General features: G+C 38.3%; 1 protein-coding gene across 7 annotated transcripts in view; it reads left to right on the forward strand.

Annotated features, from left to right (window-relative positions):
• The window catches only part of NBEA (neurobeachin), a 747382-nt gene extending 728406 nt beyond the window's left edge, over positions 1 to 18976 (forward strand). For all 7 annotated transcript variants that reach the window (XM_054528904.2, XM_054528905.2, XM_054528908.2 and 4 more), the window contains 6 exons: positions 1087 to 1242; positions 1812 to 1982; positions 11322 to 11423; positions 13624 to 13820; positions 14605 to 14756; positions 17141 to 18976. In XM_054528904.2, coding sequence (XP_054384879.2) covers positions 1087 to 1242; positions 1812 to 1982; positions 11322 to 11423; positions 13624 to 13820; positions 14605 to 14756; positions 17141 to 17231 — 869 coding nt within the window. In that variant the 3' untranslated portion in view covers positions 17232 to 18976. The remainder of the gene's footprint in view (positions 1 to 1086; positions 1243 to 1811; positions 1983 to 11321; positions 11424 to 13623; positions 13821 to 14604; positions 14757 to 17140) is intronic.
• Positions 18977 to 20114: the final 1138 nt, after the last annotated feature.

The raw sequence follows: 20114 nt of genomic DNA on the forward strand, positions 1-20114 counted from the left end.
TTAAGAATATTATTAGTCTAGTCTAGCTATTTCTCTTTCCAGTAGACATTGACAATGAAATATACAGCTAGTGTGTAACCATGGAAAAATTAATAGGTCTATTCTAATTAGTAAAGGACCAATTGTATAGTTTTCAAGTGGCCTGGGACCTTTGGTCTTCTTTTCCTTACTGACTTTTTTGTATAATTTTTTAATTGCTTATGTTTCCTAGTAATTATTTTTATACTGTTAGTAGATATCTACAGATAGTAGTACTTATATTTAACTGGTGTTAGAGAGTGGTGGTGACCTTCTACATCTGCATTTCTGTTTAAGAATTCAGCCCAGGGATTTATCCTGAAAGGATGGCGAGCAGTAAGGGACAGGCTGGCATGCAGACAGGCACTGGGGAAATCAGATGGTGTCTCTGAGTTCCTGACTTTATTCAGATTCAATCCCAGGGCTCTGCACTGATGTTTGCCTGTCTCTTTCCTCCCCAGTCCCTCTCTCATCTTTTTTGTTTCTCTCCTCCCCTGCTAGCCCTTTCTGGAAAGGCCTTCTGTCTGTTGACAATCCAGGCATGTAAAGCTGCTGACCTGAAGCTCCCTGTGGGGCTGCCCACGTAACAACACCCATTGCTCAAATCTCTGCCCTCCTTTTTCACAGGAATTATAAATACCATCCAAAAATGACAGACTGGGGCAAATATTAATATATGTCTTCCTTAATAACATACTTCATACAATATTTAGTTCTCGTGTGATTCTTATAAACTAATGAACTTGTGTATAGTGAACATCTGAAGAATTAAATGCATTAAAATATTGTATTATATTTTAAATTAATTGTCTTGAATTCCACATATTGTTTTTATTGGTGGAGGGAGAACTAAAATTTCTGGCATAATTTTAAAATACATAATGTGGTTCATAAATAATTACTGCTACTAAGGAAATTTATATTCCTCAAGGGAGAATCTTAATCTCGTACCATTAAAAAAACTATTTCTGGATAAATGAAGCATGAAAGTATTGTTTTCCTTCTATGAGTGCTTGACGAAACTCAAATGGAATCTTTCTTCAAATGCTTTCTTCCATTTACTTTTAGCCAATAATTCAGGTGTAAACAAACGGCAGATCACAGACCTCGTTGACCAGAGTATACAAATCAATGCACATTGTTTTGTGGTAACAGCAGATAATCGCTATATTCTTATCTGTGGATTCTGGGATAAGAGCTTCAGAGTTTATTCTACAGAAACAGGTAATCCTAACTATGAAACACCATATTCTCTTCGAAATGACTATTGTTAAAACCAAAGCTGAGTATGAAATCATACTTTTAATGTAGGCATTTTTATCATTTGCCAACTTGAGTAGTCAAGATTCAAATTAAATGTTCACATTGTAAGCAAAGTAACTAACTGTAACTTCATGTATTCCTAACGTTAGCATGATCCCTGAGTTCATAAGACAAATGGGGCTATTGTTCCTTTCCCACAAATTCATATGCAGTAAAAGATCCTAAAACTCCCCTTAGTCTGGCCCAAACCCTGAAGAGAAAAATCGTGATTGTGTTATTTTATAAAGTCTTTTCCTTAAAAATCTCAAGTGACATTCTTGTATCAGTTTTCAAAAGCAATGCAAGAAAGCAACCTGTAGCCAGATTTGAATAACATTGTAACTTTATCAGCCTATAGATGAACTTTTCACATAACTGGTAAAATAAAATAAAAAACATGGTAAAATTTTTTAAAAATCTGATAAAGTTGCACTTATTACCATTTGAAGAAAAAGATTAAATGAAGCAAACCTGTCATTTCTGTGTTGCAGGGAAATTGACTCAGATTGTATTTGGCCATTGGGATGTGGTCACGTGCTTGGCCAGGTCCGAGTCATACATTGGTGGGGACTGCTACATCGTGTCCGGATCTCGAGATGCCACCCTGCTGCTCTGGTACTGGAGTGGGCGGCACCATATCATAGGAGACAACCCTAACAGCAGTGAGTGTTTGTATCAAATTTGTCCTATCAAACTATAGTTTATTTAAATATATTTTGCCTTTTTGATTTTCCTAATAGTTTTTTCCTAAGGTGTAAGGATTTTAAAATATGAAAGCTTAAGTGGCCAAAATCTGTACTGGAACGTAGCTATGTTCAAAGTGTTAAAATGAGCAGTACTATCACCTACAACATGGAGAGACTTCCAGATCCCCTCACCAATCCCCTACCCAGATCCTCTGCTCAGCAGCCCAGTCGCCAAATGTCCCCATCCTTCAGAAATTTTCTTCAGCTTCACCTTGTCCATTAAACCTCATATTATTTCTTTCAGCTGAAAATAATCTCTCCCTGCTCTGAATTTTCAGAAGATTTTGCCTGTGTCTCAGTCAGGGCACTAACTGCTATCTACCATATACTGTAGTAAATTTATCCATTTATTCGTTTAGCAAACAGTGAATACCCCCTTCACATGAGGCGTTGTAGGGGATGCAAAAACTGAATAAGACAGTCTCCCTGCTTGGGAGGATTCCTCAAGTGATTGTTATTCCACAGTGCACCCTAAGATATCCCATAGGAAGAAAGCATCAGGGGAGGCTGGACTGCTTCGTGAAATAATTTTGGAGTACAGTGTTTATACTCAAACTTTCTACATAAGCTCTGAAAGTCTTACACAAATAAATTTGTTGATGCTTGTTTAATCCACAGCCTCTCAAACTTCTTTTTCCAAGGAAACTTTTATTTATGTAAGAGAAGTTAGTTATTAGTTCTCGGACTGCTGCCCCAAGAAAACACTAAAGTAGATAATGAGTGTCTGTCTTTCTGTCTTAAGTTCCTGTCATAGTGATATACATAATAGGTTTCCAATAAATTAAATGACTGAAGAGCTGGATAAGAGATTGCCTAGAAATAATTACTGCTTTTAATTACTAAGCTTTCAATCGTTCATTCAAATGCATGACTTTCCTGTAAAATATAGAAAGGTTTCTGTGAAGTGATAATGGCAAGTACACAAACCAGGATTATTCAAATTGTCACAGCTTACACAGCACTCCAAAATAAACTGAAACATGAATTTGGGGAATACTTGTAACCCAACAGAGATAAAAATTTTTCAGGAAACCTGTGCATCTACAACTAAAATACTGTAAGAGTAGATAAGAAATCTACAAGATGCCATGTTACATTGCGTGGCTGGCTGCTGCCTCTCTGGTCATTTCCAACCTGTGAGACGGCTAGGGGTGGAAACTGAATTGCACATCCACCCTTCATGTCCCACTCCATCCCCCCAACTCTTATGCATTTTGACAGGAATACTGCAAAAATAGGAAACGGCTTTGGATGGATAAGAACAAAGGCCCCATCATAGTACAGGAGAGAATGGAGAAATATATTTGTATGAGAAGATAGTGGAAGATTGGATTAGATGTCCAAATGTTATGTGAAGTTCTATTCCTGTTGCCCATAGCTAGAGTTGAACAGTGGATGAAGAAACTAGGTGTGTTGTAAAATAGCATATGCCTCTTAGCATAGCTACTGAACAAGAGAGTGTCTATTATACATATGAGTCTCTGTTCTAAATTTGAACAAGATGTGATCTTGGTTTGAGGGAAAAGATATTCAATGTTGCTTGATTTCCAACCAGTTCAAATAGTTACCAATTCTATGTTATTAACAAACATTATACTCTAAATACCAGTAAGATAATCTCCCTATTTACTCTTTTTTAAAGCCATGTCCTTAAAAAATTCATTTTTAACAGAATTCTAGTATGCCTATGTATGCATATGTGTACATGTGTATAAGACATATGACCTACCAGTGCTGGCTTTATTATTCTCAAGAATGGTACATTATCAAGTATATTTTATCTAAATATATGTTCACATATTTCCAGATTGTCTTTATTTCCATAATAGTGTAGCATGTTTTTACAAAGTTTAATTAAGCAGCAGGTCTGTGTAGTATCTTTCATATACATTGATAAAAATTAGAACTTGTTAGAAAAAATTTAAAAGAAACAGAATAGAGCTTTAAATCTAATTAATTACCGTCTTCAAAATGAAGCCCAGAAATGATGCAAGTGTTATTTCCAAAAAGGGGATTTGTTTCTTAAAAGCTGCCATCTGGTAGCAGAGATAAGATGTTTCATATAATGTACTGCTAGGAGGTAAAGAATATTAAAGAAAAATATTAAATTATAGTAATTATCTATGTTCACTACTGTGTTTTCTAATGATATCTTAAGCCAAAAGATGGCTAACTATCAATTGTAGCTTTGGTGCATCAGTTAGCAAGAAAAGCTAAATACAATAATATTTAAATTATTTAAAGCTCCTTACAACACGAGCTGTGTAAATACAAAATGCTTTTATAATTCTTAAGAACAAAAATATGGATATTATATTTGTTAAAAAGCAGTATCATATTTTAGTTTTAAGTAAGGACAAGATTATCTTAAAGATATTATGACAAAATTATCAATATGTATTTTTCAGTATTACTTCCATCTATAGGAATTTATTTTTAGTCAAAAACTGTTGTCATCATTATGAACCTAAACCACCTCCATAGAATCCATCCTGTCAAGACTTTATTAGACATTTAATGTGAACATATGTAGTATGGTACATTAATAAAAGGGAAAAGTGCTCTTCTAGAATAAACAAGATAAGCACCTAAAGTATTAGTCAAGCAACAGTATGTGTTGAGTGCCTACTGTGTGCCTACTGTGTGCCTGGTACTATCTCAGCAGCTGGGAATGCTGCAAAGTCACAACCTCTGACTTTCTAGAGTTTACAAGAATCTACTTTTATACTAATCACAAACTGTTTCTCCCGCTTGGACATACTGAGGATGTCAAGTATTTGTTAAATGAATCATGAATTGTTATCAGGTAATATTTTGTACCACACTTTAAGCATTCATAAAATGCCTAACTTTACATGAAATTGATGATTATGAAAAAAACTGGTTTTAGCTTTTTTCCATAAGGATGATCACGATAGTAGAAAAATGACCTCAGGTTTAGTATTGATTGACTGACTGATTTATGACTCACTTATCTATTTAAAAAGCTAACCTAGTAGCATATATATGCCTGACTAGGGCAACCATCTGTGTTGGTCTCTTCACTCTTTTTTCAGGCAGTCACAGCACACACTGAATTGACTGCCATATCAGTGCCACGCCTGTGGTTTGACATAGATATAGTTGTTGCCATCAGAAAACTCACAATATGAAAGAGGTTTTCTTCTGTTCCAGTTTAATCTACTCTAGCTTCCAATTCACAGGTCAGAGAAGCAAGCCGTATGTGTTTTCTATCTCATAATACACTGATACTCAAGACCAGAAAGCTAGTTATGTCTACATTTGTATTAAAGTGTAGGACACAATGCCCTTAGGTTTTGGAGGTTGTATGTATTAACCTATCCTTGACGTGGGAAGTCCTAGCATGTAACATAATATCCTAGTAGCTGTTATAATGCAGGGATTGGCCTTGGTGTGGACATGGAACTGCTTTGTGTGTCACTGAGGCCAAATCACACCTGTTCATCACAACATCATGAAATGATAGGATTTATCATTTAACCTTTACATGCATATCACTAAAATCTTCTCAAGATAAATTCAACTGACTTTAACATATTTGTTTCTCTTGCATTGTCATTATTATATTGTAATAGATAGCTCTATTAATTCCACAAAGAAAAAATGTCATGTTTGTGAAATCTTTTTAGGCAGGTATAGAAAGTATGTGTGGTTTTATTGTGTCAAATATATTGTGAAGAATGCAGACATCTCAGAAATATTAGTCTTTTTCTAATCATTTTGACCATTGTGATGAATTGGTCACAAAGATAATGAATATTTGTAAGCAGACTATTAGATATAGAGTCTCAAACCATAAAAGAGATAAGCAAAGTCTACCTAGTGTAGGTTAGAGTTGAATTATCATTGCTTTATTAATGTATTTTATAATATTATTCATTGTTATTCTTTCAAACTTGTGGCTTTGAACATAGAAATTATCTTGGAGACTTTAAATAGGTCCCTAACTAGATAACAGAATTGCAAAGATGTGAGGGACAGATGCTTTCATCCGAAACAGACTTTTACACAAATTCTGAAACTAATTTGGAAGTGATAAAAATTAATTTGCGCACTTTAATTGGAAGCAGCCTACTGCATGAAAGAGAGCAGAGCAGAGCAGGCAATTTGTGCTAAAAGCTGATTGAATTTTTTGCCAGGTAGGTATCTTGGACTTGACCGCTTATCCTCTTGAGCCTCTCTTTGCAATATGTTACAACCCATCTCTGACTGGTGTTCTTTAAAAGGATCAATGCTATTCCTGTGGAATCCCCGGAGTCCACAATTTCATTGATCTTGGGACTTGACATTTCTCATTACGTGCTGTAGCTTCCAACAAGATAGTCACAAGAGAGGCAAATTAACGTTGTTGTCTCTTCAACAGACACTCAAAATACATCGGGACTTCAGCTCAAAAGCCAATCTGCTTTTAAAGAATGTAGTTTTAATGTTTATACCACATATAAGGTGCTTTATAGAGAGTTTGATATACATACATACAAAAATTTTTAAATCATAGCCATGTGAAACTTTGAAAGAGGATTTACCGTTCATCTTTTCAACTCAAATCTACAAATATTCATTGGGTAGTTTGTATAACACATTTTTATTATGCTTTTCTATTCCACTTTTTAAAAATAAGTCTTTTAGCTCGTGTACAGGCATTATGCAGACTGTGAAAGGAGAAGCCAATTGCAAAGGAGACTCCAGCTGTGCACACACACCTTCTCTGGACTCACATTGTGTATGCCTCAGCACTGGACGCTGACCCTCCTGCCAGCCACAACCTGTCACCAAACATCTGCCAAATCACATCCCTCTCTTTGTTTGCATCCAGGCTTCTTTTAAAAAGACTATCCTGGTGCCCAGCTCTACAACTGCCACTAACCAGTGCTATTATAAGAAATGAAAGCATGGGCAATGAATAGCCCAGAGAGATTTGTAGAGTGTATTTAGATTTAGATACATTAAACAAGTTTGTATCACTTCTCGGAGCAAAGAATCTTAGCTAGGATTTAGCATATGTTAAACCATCTTTTTAAGATCAGAGGAAGCGTAGCTCCCTATGCAATAGTTCTCACCTTGCAGGGCTTTTTGAGGACCAAATGGTAACGGATGTATTGGAACATCCATAGCGCAGAGCCCATTCTGCAGTAGACCACTCATCCACCCCATCCCCTCATTCTAACACCAGTAGACTTTCCAGGGTTCCAGACTGAGAAGGGACCTGCTTGCCACTCGGCCTCTGCTTTTCCTTTCCCTTTATGGGACTAAGGCTTCAAGAAAGGTCTTTGGCCTAGATTGGAAGCAATATATACAGAGTGACTAATGTGTTCTGATCAGAGAGCTTCAGGTTCCAACCAGGGGGTGTCTGGGCTTTACGCAGAGCCCAGCTTCCTGAGGAAGAGGAGGTGGATGATACTAAAATAGTTGTTTTTAGAAGGTGAGCGTAGGACAGTAATGTGCTGTGACCTAGATCTGGGCTCAGGACTTCAAGAGAAGAAAGGTTGTCCTGCAGTGGCAGTGCTCAGAGGAAAATGTAGTCATTGTTATCTCTGAAGAGGAAAAAGAAGTTGGAGTGAATGAATAAATACTTTCACCGTACCTATCTTCCATTCTTCACTGAATACTCTATGAGTACATAAGGAAATGAAACCACATCATGGGTGAATTTGACATTTTCCAACCCACAGAATGTTTTTACTTGCATTATCTTGGGACCTTGGGAAATGAGGGTCCAAGTGTATTTGGTACTTGCAACAGACCTCCACAGCACCTGCCTGTGGCTGAGGAGTTGGGGTCTTGATAAGGGACTCCTGACTGATACCACTCTTCTCAGCTATTCCAGCAAATTTCTAACATAATATGTTGAAATAAATCTTGAAATCATGGTAGTAATGAAACTACCATACCCTTTGACTAAATCCCTTATTCTGGGATTTTAACTTTCAATACTCCATCATATTTTATCTAACTATAAACATGAATAAAAATACCTTCTGCCATGATTCTGCGGTGACTTCCCCAGGGTCAGAAATAAAATCTGAATCAGATTTTATCAGGAGGTTCATCCTCTCACTGTGGAGCAGAGGTCTTAGAAACTCCACTGGCTTTGTTTAAGTTCTAAATCAGAAAGACCACAGCTTCCCCTGCATATCAGTGTCCGACAAATGAGGTTTAAAATAAGACCCATGAGTTCTTTACTTTGGCCATTTCTCTAAAAGCCAGAAACCATCTCACTAAAAAACCTCTCATGTCTATGTGAATAAGCAACATCTAATACTAGTATTTTTTTATCATCCGTTTTGAGAATATTGAAATGACCTTTGAGAAAAGGAGGATGGAATTTGTTTATTTTAAGCCTTTTAATATTCAGAGTTTCCAAATGCATGTCTATAAGGAATCTAAAAATTGGACGTGTTTGTTCTTCATCAGTTCTAGTCATTCTAGCACACGGTGAGTGCTTCTGTGGAGGCAGTGGTGGGGCTGAGGGCAACGGCGGTGGCCCTCAGAGGGGCGGTCCACCTGCACCTCCCTCTGCACTGGGCCCTTTAACCCTGCGCTACATCCATCAACTGTGATGTGACAGTGACAGAATATTCCCAGGATTTTGAATGATTGTTGGGGTGTGTAACATCTGTCCCTAGCAACGAAATGAAATATAGGAAATAAGCTTTCCCGCCGCTGCAGATTTCCCAACTCAGAAAGCCTGGAATGGCATTTTATTTGCCTTTCACTTAAAGAAGGAAACAGTGCTTTCAGGGGTTCTAAACAATACCCCCTAATAGTTAAATTCCACAGTTTATTCAGATGATCTGGGGAAATTGTAATGAAAAAAATAAAATATTTTAAACTGTCCAAATCAGACATGAGCCTTTGAAAAACTCATTTCCTAGCAGAAAATGTATAACATGCATAAGGAATATTTTTATACATTTTTTTCTCAATTCCCTGCAATAGGATCAGATTGCTTTTTATTTTTTCTATAGCATATTAGGGAAAGGTCTCAAAACCATTTATTTTATATAAATGAATTAAGTGTATAATTTCAGGGTTTTCCAGTGTGCTAGTCTCTCCAAGATAAAATTATCATTTAGAAAAATTAAAGCTGATATTACACATAAAATCTTAACAATACTTTTTTAGAGATTTTTTATGGATATGTAATAGTTGTACATATTGATGGGATATGTTATACAAGGATACAATGTGTAATGATCAAATTGGGGTAATTGGGATATCCAACACCTCAAACGTTTATCACTTCTTTGCATTAGGAACATTCCAAATCTTCTCTTCTAATTATTTTGAAATGTACATAAATTATTAGCGGTAGTCACCCTATTTTGCTACCAAACACTAGATCTTATTCTTTCTGTCTAACTGTATCTATCTAACTGTATTGTTCTACCCATTAACCAACCCCTCCCCACCACCCTTGCCAGCCTCCGGTAACCACTATTCTGTTTATTTCCTCTGTGAGATCAATTTCTTCAGCTCCCACATATGAGTAAGAAGATGGGACAGTTGTCTTTCTGTGCCTGGCTAATTTCACTTAACCTCATGTCCTTCAGTTCCATCTATGTTGTTGCAAATGACAGGATTTCTTTTTTTTTTTAGCAGAATAATATTCAATTATGTAAATATACCTCATTTTCTTTATCTTTTCATTATTTGTTGGACACAGGTTGATTCTATATCTGAGCTATTGTGAATAGTGCTGCAGTCAACATAGGGGCGCAGATATCTCTGATTTGCTGATTTCCTTTGTTTGGAAAACTCTTATCAATGCTTAAAGCTTATTTTACCAGGGAACCCAGGCCATCTTTGAAACAATTTTTTTTTTCTTTTTCACCTTTTTCCTGCAATGTGAAACATAATTTTATAAATTATATAAATATGTTTCAGGCAAATCCGAGACTGCTGACATTATAAATAGACACTCTACCAATAGTCAAAACACATTACAGCAATATCCATGTATTCAGAAGAAGATGGCAAACTAGCATGAGCTGCTGTCCCCCTTCTCGCACACTCCATCTAAGAGATGCCTCAAAAACAAAATTGGAGCTGATGGGTCTGAGAAAATGCAAATAAAACTGAGAAATCCTTGGGGAGACAGAAGATAGGCGGTCTTAAGAGAAGATAGGCAGGTCTTAAGAGAAGATAGGCAGGTCTTAAGGAAGGGGCTCTTGGCCAACCAGAGTGGAAGATGTGGGGCGCCTTACTGGGTAAGGCCTTGTGATTATGCACTTTCCTCATGAACTGTCTCTGGCTTCCCTCTTGCGACTGTGGGCAGAGAGCTGGAGCAGCAGTCCAGCTGGCCAGCACCCAGAGGTCCCAGAAGTGCCAAAGAAGGGGCTATTCAGGGGGAGGCGCATCTGCCAGCCCTGGAACATTTAACTTCCCCCAACTCCAGTGAGGGCCAGTAGTTCAACCTAGGAGGCAGCTCTAGGAAAGAGGGGCACCAAGACCAAAGTACAGGGTGGTTCTCTGAGAGACAAGATGGGGGATCGGGGGTGGTTACCCCACCAAAAATAGGAATTCACAAAGAAAAACAGGCAAGCATGCAAAGAACACAAGTGCTAGAAAAGAAAGACAGAACAGCCTATGTGGGTGATGCAGAATAAGCTCATTTCTTTCCAATAAAAGAAGAGAAAAATATAGAACTTTTTACAAAAGGCATAATATTCTCTAAGTCGTTCAGTTTATGAAAGCAGTTAGCAGTGAAAATGCTTCTGGGATATAATTCAGCTGAACTTTTTAGCTAGGTTCGCACTAATAAAGTGAAGTAGGTTCAATTCCAACCCTTAGCTGTATGAACTTGGGCAAGTGGAATCACCTTGCAAAGCCTTGGGTTTCTAGGCTATAGACTAGGGATAGTAGGAGTTCCTACCTCATAGAGCATTACCATAAATACATGATGTAACACAGATAAATGCCTTAGCAGGCATTGTACCTGTTTCATAACAATAATGGAAGAAAAAGAATAGCCATTACCACTCTCGTTATGTTCTAAGCATGTCACATACGTTAACTTGTCCCGTCATCTAAACAGCATGTATAATAGATTCGCTAGTTATGCGCATTTCACAGAAGAGGAGAGCAGAGAGGTTAAGTAACTGGCTCATGGTCACACAGCTTAATAATAATGCCCTTTATAAACATGGGTATTTTTTGAATATTGCATTGCTGGTGTAGTTCTTTCCCCCTGCCATTGGTCTGTAGTGCCTCACTGCTACTGTTTTCTTGCAGGTGACTATCCGGCACCAAGAGCCGTCCTCACAGGCCATGACCATGAAGTTGTCTGTGTTTCTGTCTGTGCAGAACTTGGGCTTGTTATCAGTGGTGCTAAAGGTCAGAAGTCATTTCTTTCATTTTCAATGTTTAGAAGATGACCGTTTTCTCACACTAAGCATGATTGTCAGTTTATTTCTTCCAGGAAGCTTCCCATAGACAAATGGTATCCCAAAGTTATTTGTAGATGTTTAGTTTTATGATTAATATTTACTGGCACTAATATAAAATATGTATAAAATTTTATGTAGTATTTTGTGGTCAACAGCGTTCTAACCAGAACACTGATAAATTACAGTGTATTCATATGATGCAGCCATTATGAAGGACATGTAAAAGACAAGGGGAAAGTATCCCTGATGTAGTGGGGGAGGGGGTGGTCATGTCACTCATCAGACACGGCTTTGGATCCCCTCCCTCTGCAAGTCCCTTTCTTTATAAGGCCAGGGGCTGTGTAGAGGTTGGTGGAAAGGAAACAAAGATTACTTGGTTCTTTGGAGGTTTTGTTTTGTTTTGTTTTGTTTTGTTTTTGAGGCATACCTTCACTCTTGTCACCCAGGCTGGGGTGCAATGGTGCAATCCAGGCTCCCTGCAACTTCCGCCTCCTGGGTTCAAGTGATTCTTCTGCCTCACCCTCCCTAGTAGCTGGGATTACAGGCGCCCGCAACCACGCCTGGCTAATTTTTTGTATTTTCAGTAGAGACGGGGTTTCACCGTGTTGGTCAGGCTGATCTTTAACTCCTGACCTCGGGTGATCCACCCACCTCAGCCTCCCAAATTGCTGGGATTACAGGCATGAGCCACTACACCCAGCCTCTTTGGAGTTTTTGTAGAAGACATTTCATTTCAGGAAGTCAGGAAACTTAGGTCCTAGTTCTGGCTCAAATAGCAGTTCTCTGTGGGAAGACTCCCAGGCAGAAAGGAGCCTGATGCTTGGAGAAACTGAAAGGAGCCCTGGGTGCTGCTGGAGTATCACCGTGGTGCCACAATCTGGAGGAGTGAGAAGGCTGAAGGGATGGGAGGGGCCTGGGGCACAAGCATTTGCAATTTTTTTTTTTTTTTAATGAGTATAGTAGGAAACTATTGAAGTTTTTTAATCGAGGTGATGAGATAGATAGGTTTGGTTGTAAGAGCTCATTTCAGCTTTTCTACGGAGAATGGATAGAGCCTGAAGGCTGGCACCATGTTTTTAAAATTTTGGTATCTAGGAATAAATAATCCAGAAATGGACACATAGGATATTTTCAGTCTTTTAATTTTAAAAAGTAATAATATGTGTAATATCGTTTTACCCTCTGAAGTTAAAAAAAAAAAAGGAAAATAAATGACACATAGTAGGCACCAAGAAAGAGACATTTCCTACAGGGGCTGCGTGATGTTAGAGATGATTGCTGGTGTTTTCCTAATTTTCTATAGGGCAAGTCTATTACTTTAGTAATCAGGACAAAATTTAATAGTGTCACTTGCTTTGTAAAATATGTGTCTATTCAGCTCAATTAAAAATAAACATGTAATTCATACACTGTTTTGGGGAAATCTTTTTGGGAAAAGGGAATAGATATATAATACCAAACTATAGTGACCAATTTTTATGAATTGATCAGTGAATTTTTTACTTTATCAGCACTATTTTATAAGGGCAAAGAAACCCAGAAACCATCAGAGCCAAATGTCACTCCTTACCCTCCTTTCACACTCTTGCCTCACTATTCATTTATTTAAAAGACGAAATATCTTTCTGTAGGCTGAAATACTTAATAAGTTTTCTCAATTTTGCTTTTACATTTTATGTATAGATGACAGAAAAAGGTAAAATGTACTTGACGGTAATGTATTGATGTGGTACAACGTAAAATTTTGATGCTACTTGAGAAAATGAGCAGCTGTTCTGATAATTCTATTAAACTTTCAAGAAAAGTTTCTAAAAGTGTATTAAGAGAAAATGTCTGGCACATAAAGTATTTTATTCTCATGTAATCTGTGAGCTATACCATTTTATTATGAATATTACCTGACAAAGGAAAAGACCAAGTATTTACCTGGTGAAGAAGTGTGCGGCATAGGAGTGTGATATGTAACAGGTACTCTGGCTTTGCTCTGTTTAAATGTAGCATCAGCGCTTGGCCTGGCCAGCCTACCTCTTTCCTGTCCTCTTTCATCACATCTGAGTGCATACCCAGCGAGGTTTTCAGGTTGGTGGGAGCTAGTATGTCATTTGCCATCCCCAACTGACCCTGGCATTGATGTCCCCACTTTGCAGAGGGCCCTTGCCTTGTCCACACCATCACTGGAGATTTGCTGAGAGCCCTTGAAGGACCAGAAAACTGCTTATTCCCACGCTTGATATCTGTCTCCAGCGAAGGCCACTGTATCATATACTATGAACGAGGGCGATTCAGTAATTTCAGCATTAATGGGAAACTTTTGGCTCAAATGGAGATCAATGATTCAACACGGGTAAATCTGCATAGTTCGTGCTAAGTAGGACTGAAGCCAAGAGATTAAAGATTGATTGTTTTACATTAAATAATTCATAATAGAATGTCTGTGCTATCCAGATAAATGTGTTCTAGATTAAAAGTATATAACTTCATGTGGACTGCTACTTTCAACAAACCCAAAGTTCATTTAATTGCAAGTAATTAACTCAGTGACTTAGACTTCAGAAATGATAGCTGTTGTTTGATTAAAGCTTAGACCCTCAGGAGGGTTTTTAAAGCTCCTTTTATAATTGTTTCAGTGCTGCACCCTCACAACATTAAAAGTGAGTTTATTTTCAAAGATTTCTATCTTTAGAACCCTAAACAAAAATTACATATACCCATTTACCCTTCATTCATGAATAAATTATAATTGCTGGGTTGTCATTATTAAATACTGTTTTCAAATATGTTTCTTCCGTTTGTTCTTTAATTCTCTATAATGTTAATATTCAGGATTTAACTAAACATGTTACTTAATGCTCAAATTCTTCCTGGATTAAATTGATAATATTCTCTTGGGAATTTAATTTTGGTTTTAATAAGATCTTTTGTATATGTAAGAACTTCGATGAATTCCACAATGGAAATTCTGTGGATTGAACTTGATTGTGTTGGACAAATGACTGACAGTAGGCAATAATGATAAGGGAACTGTACTGAGTACTTTTCAGTAGTGACAGTTGGCTATTTAGGAAAAATTGAGAGAAATGGTTGTTGTGTATTTTATTTTGTTTTGTTTTCTTTTACCTTTTCTGAAGGCCATTCTCCTGAGCAGTGATGGCCAGAACCTGGTCACCGGAGGGGACAATGGGGTAGTAGAGGTCTGGCAGGCCTGTGACTTCAAGCAACTGTACATTTACCCTGGATGTGATGCTGGCATTAGAGCAATGGACTTGTCCCATGACCAGAGGTGAGCTGCGTCAAGGACAAGTGTCATCACTGAGAACTGTCATTGAAGGTTCTCTTCATTCTACCAAGGGTGAATTGTGCTGTGAGTGCAATTCCAGCATCCAGATGGAAGAAAGACTGGCAAAGAAAAGGGGAAAATGAGGGGAAGAGTAAGGATTCTAGTGAGAGGGAAACAGAGGAAGAGAATAAGAAGGAAAAAAAAGAAAAGGATCTGATGAAGAACAGGCGCCTCCAGACATGTTTTAAGGGCCCAAGACATAGAACTTACTCCCACCAAGTTCCCTGTTCTCAGGTCCCTGCCTAGTCTCAGACAGGCCACCCTGGCTTATATGATGTGAGGGAAACACGTATTTTTCAGCAGAGGTGGGATTCAGTGTGAGACCTACTTCTTGCTAACCAGTTTCCAGCAAAGTGCATAGTGTGGGCTGTAGCTGGCCTCCCTTTCAACAGCATGTGGCACTCATGCATTACCCAGAACAATTTTTTTACCCCCATGTTCTTATTTACCTGTTTCTCATTTATGTTATTTTGTTTTATTGTATGTATTTCCCTAAAACACGTTAATCCTTTAATCCAACTCTTTCTTGGAAAGAGTTGATATGAATGTTAATCAGTTAATAATGATTTTCCATTGTTCTTCAATTTGCAATAGGATTTTATTATTTCCTAAAATTTACCTTTGGGTTTCTTATAAAGTGAAAATAATATTAGAAATATAAAGTCTAAAGTTCCTAAGCCTTTAAAATAAACTACAACCCTATAATCTGAATATGGCATGTGATTTCTAATTTTTGCTATTTAACAGAAATAAGCTTGTTAATCAACGTTTTTCCCAACTATATGTAATATTCCTCATAACAGTATTGGTTTTAAAATATTTTAAATATTACGACATAATAAAGTTAACAAAGCATCTTCACAGTATAATAAAATGGTACTGAAGTCATCAGGAAATACACTGTAAGCTAATTTAGTCTGAGAACGGATGTTTGGTCTGCAGCCCAGACTGTTTTTAAAGAAGGTTTAAGGTTATTATTGGAGTATCCCAAAGTGCTGCAGCCTATACTTAGGAATAAATGGGAATGGTTTATTGTGTTATTATTTGTATATATGTGTGTGTTTCCAGAGTGTTTGAAATGATTTGTGTTTGTAAGCAGTTTCAATACTTCCCTGATATTCTTACTCGTTCATGTATTCATTTTGCTGCCATCCTCGTAGGTTGAGTGCAATGCAAAGTACTAAGGATCCATAACAAGAAACTGACCCCAGAGAGCTCAGATCCTCATAATCATTGCATATGAGGGCACCAGGAACAGACTAACAGAAGAAGGAAGGGATTAACTCTTCTTGAGGGCTGGGAAGGGCAGGAAAGACTTCAGAAGATGCTCATCCATTCACCAGGCATAAACAGAGAGGGTGGATGGAAGAGCATATTCAAAGTTGCAGTAGTATTAGGGGGTCTCCAAATGGAGGGGGGAAAGATACTAAGTTTCTATTTCTATTTTAATCTCATCCTTGGTTTTGATTATTTTGTTGTTTTATAATGAATAGTACATGCATATCAATTATAAACTGATAAACATATATTGGGGATATTACTCAAAAGGTATTTATTGGATGAGGTGTCTAATCAAAAGTGAAGCAACACTTTATGTAGACAGAAATCCTGAAACCTGAGTTCCGTCAGTGGCAGTGGGACTAGGGAGGAATATCCCTGAAAAAGAAGCCTCAGAGCTGAACAGCTGATCAATTAGGAGGGAGAGGGAGAGGAGACAAGGTGACTTAACCAGCAAAAGACCAGCAAGGTCAGAAGGTACCAGTGATTCATGGTGGACATGTTGAATCTGAGGGTTTTGTGACACAGCCTGGCAGTGACCTCCACTTGGCAATGGGAAATCAGCATCTGAGGCTTCAGAAAGAGACGTCATTGTCTTTACGTCCAGGGAGACTGTGGACCGAGAGGACAAGAGGTGGAGTGATTCAAGGGGGCAAAGAAAAGAAAGGGCAGAGAGATAGGAAGAAACACCAGATAGCCTCAGAGAAGCCAATAGATGCCTAAAACAAGGCAGTGGACAGGCACGTGTGTGATTGCTGAGAGAAATGGGGCACCCAGCAGAGGCTGGAAATGTGGTTCTGTGGGCCCCTCATGCTCTGCAGCAGGGCTGGCTGTCCAGGCATGTGCAGGCTAACTGTGCTCCTCTCAGCAGAACCAAGAAGTTTCAGTCCTACTTCCATGAATACAAAATTAAGACTTGGCAGACTTTGAGATCATGATATTGTCTAGTGTAAAATGCCAAACTTTGAGATCACAATACTGTCTAGTGTAAAATAGCAACCACAGAAATGATTTTATATCACTCTTAACTGCTGTTTCTGCTTTTCCAGGACTCTGATCACTGGCATGGCTTCTGGTAGCATTGTAGCTTTTAATATAGATTTTAATCGGTGGCATTATGAGCATCAGAACAGATACTGAAGATAAAGGAAGAACCAAAAGCCAAGTTAAAGCTGAGAGCACAAGTGCTGCATGGAAAGGCAATATCTCTGGTGGAAAAAACTCGTCTACATCGACCTCCGTTTGTACATTCCATCACACCCAGCAATAGCTGTACATTGTAGTCAGCAACCATTTTACTTTGTGTGTTTTTTCACGACTGAACACCAGCTGCTATCAAGCAAGCTTATATCATGTAAATTATATGAATTAGGAGATGTTTTGGTAATTATTTCATATATTGTTGTTTATTGAGAAAAGGTTGTAGGATGTGTCACAAGAGACTTTTGACAATTCTGAGGAACCTTGTGTCCAGTTGTTACAAAGTTTAAGCTTTGAACCTAACCTGCATCCCATTTCCAGCCTCTTTTCAAGCTGAGAAAAAAAAAAAAAAACACGTTTGATACTTTGTACATCAGATGCATCTTATTTAAAAGGGATACTTTTGTAAAAGTAAAACCTTGTATAAAGAACAAAATGTTTCTTAATTTTATTGTGGAGTTACAACTTGCATGTTCCTTACTCCTGATGGCTTGATGGAACAGGTGCATTCACACTATGAAACAGAAAGATCTGTCCAAGGACACAGCTTGTATAAAAGGGTTGAATTTGGGCTCCATGAGTAATTTTTGACATTTTCACCAAAATATAGTTTGCACTTTTTAATCTAAATTCATCCCTTCTGAGTGAAATTTGCTCATAAAGCATTTGGATACTAAGCCATTATTTGCCATTTTGGGTACTTTATACAAAGAAAATTCAGCCCTACCCTGCATAATTTGAAGACACAGCAGAAAGGGGGCTTAGGGATGAGGTCCTGGTTTTTCTTGTATAAATAGGAGTCATGGGCGTTAGTTCTGTAGTAATAACTTCCCAGCACCTGGACATCTCTTCCAGAGTCATCCCACTGGCTTGGTGTGTATACATTAGGGGAGGATAATCTGATGCTAACTTTTTTTTTCTCTTTGGTTCTTGAATAGCTTAGTTTCTTTAATAACAAGTCAGACTTTATTACAACAATAACTGAAGTTATTCTTTTAGGTTCTTGTGAAATTCTCACTGAAAGCCACATTCTTAGCCTAAGGCATTTCATCTTTTATGATATAAAATGATGGCTATCAAATGATTTTCCATACATTGTACTGATCAAGTTATACACCCAGGGGTATATACACTTTCTTCATGTTTCTTCTTTGTATATTTGGTGACTGTATCGTCATAGATGTACATATTGTGTCGGTAGGGCTATGAGGCATGTTACAGGAATGTAATTTTCTCCGAATTTACACTCACTTGCAGTCATTTATTTAAAAAGATAAAACAAGATAATGGGTTCTTTGTATTGGCACTTTGCACCAGAAACATATCATTATTTATTGATGTGATTACTTATTTGTTATCCACCTTGTACTAGTAAGTTTTAGCACTGAATTCCTTCTTCATTGTTGTTTGTATTTATGAAATTCTGAAATTATGGGGAATCAGCGTAATGATTAAGTTATTCATCACCAGGCTGTAAGCAATATCTTGAGTTTGTAGCTTAGAATTGGGAGGATACTGAACATCTGGAAGACAAGTTCATTTCATCTTGAGATCATGGTGAAATATTTTGGATATATAAATTCCTTAAGCTATTGTAACCATGTTTTATTGCAAAGATGTAAAATATGCCAGATGTGTGTGAGTTGGAAATCAAAAAAAGAAAAATAAAATATGCAAAGAATTCACGGACTGTTTCAGATTTCATTGGACACGTCACTAGCATGCTTTCATTGTGTTGTAATACAGGTTTCAGAAGTCATCATCATCTGATGTAGAGCCTACAGCATCTAAAAACATGAAATCAAGTCCTAATGAGGTTCTGCAATTTGCTGAAACCTGAGCTGCTCTGCCGAGCCATCTGGCAGGGATTTGGGGCAACAGTGACCATGGGGAAACGGCCCTCATTGTCTATTCTGCATAATCCACTTTGGGGATTGTCTTTATTTAAAAGGAACTAAGTAGTGAAGGTTATAATAGCTCCTTTTTTGAGTGTTATCACATAATGCCTTTTTCATCTGAAACCACACCTTCTAGAACTCATCAGTGACCAGGCATGGCACAGGCAGGGACTGAGGACCTGGAGAGGCTGAGCAGCTGCTAGCAAGGGCAGCCACGAGTGGGCTAAGGGGGATTCGGTCACACAGATTGGCGTGAGTGGTTGGGGCAGCGGCCCAGACACGCCCAGAGAATGACAGAACTGCAGGCCGTGCTTCCATCTGCATTCCCGAGACTAAAGGGACAGACCCAACAGTAGCCTAAGGAAGGTTTGCGCTCTTACTTTCCATCCTATCCCCAAACCAGAAATCTGTCAGTCATCTGCCATGCTGGCTCCCTCACCCAGCCCTCCTGCCAGGCACTCCAGCCAACTGACTGATCACTGCCTAAAGTGTCTTTTGAAACTGCCCCTGCTCTTTCCAGCACTGTCATCTGGACTGTCCGAAAACCTCCTGACCTCTGACCTGTCCCCTCCCATCCCTGCTCTGCCCTGCTGCGGAGGCACCCATCCAGTGGGTGCCTCCCTGCCACCCCGCGCCCACTAGTGCCCCCCAGCGCCCCCCAGAACCCCCCAGCACTTTGAAAAACCAATACCAATGGCTTAAAATGGTATTCTTAAACTCTGCTGGGTTGAAAATCACCTGGGGAGCTTATTTTTAAAAGCAGGATCTAGAGTCCCACCGCTCCCCCTCCCACCCCAGGCACTTCTTGGGCACATTTTCAACAACACTGATTGGAGGGATAAATTCTAAGCTCAGTGAAGTGCAGAAGTCCTTCAGGAACCACCCCCAGCAGCCAGCACCCCTAGTAAACCCACCTTTTTCCAAG

This window comes from Pongo abelii, chromosome 14 (assembly GCF_028885655.2).
Source record: "Pongo abelii isolate AG06213 chromosome 14, NHGRI_mPonAbe1-v2.0_pri, whole genome shotgun sequence".
Lineage (NCBI taxonomy): Eukaryota > Metazoa > Chordata > Mammalia > Primates > Hominidae > Pongo > Pongo abelii.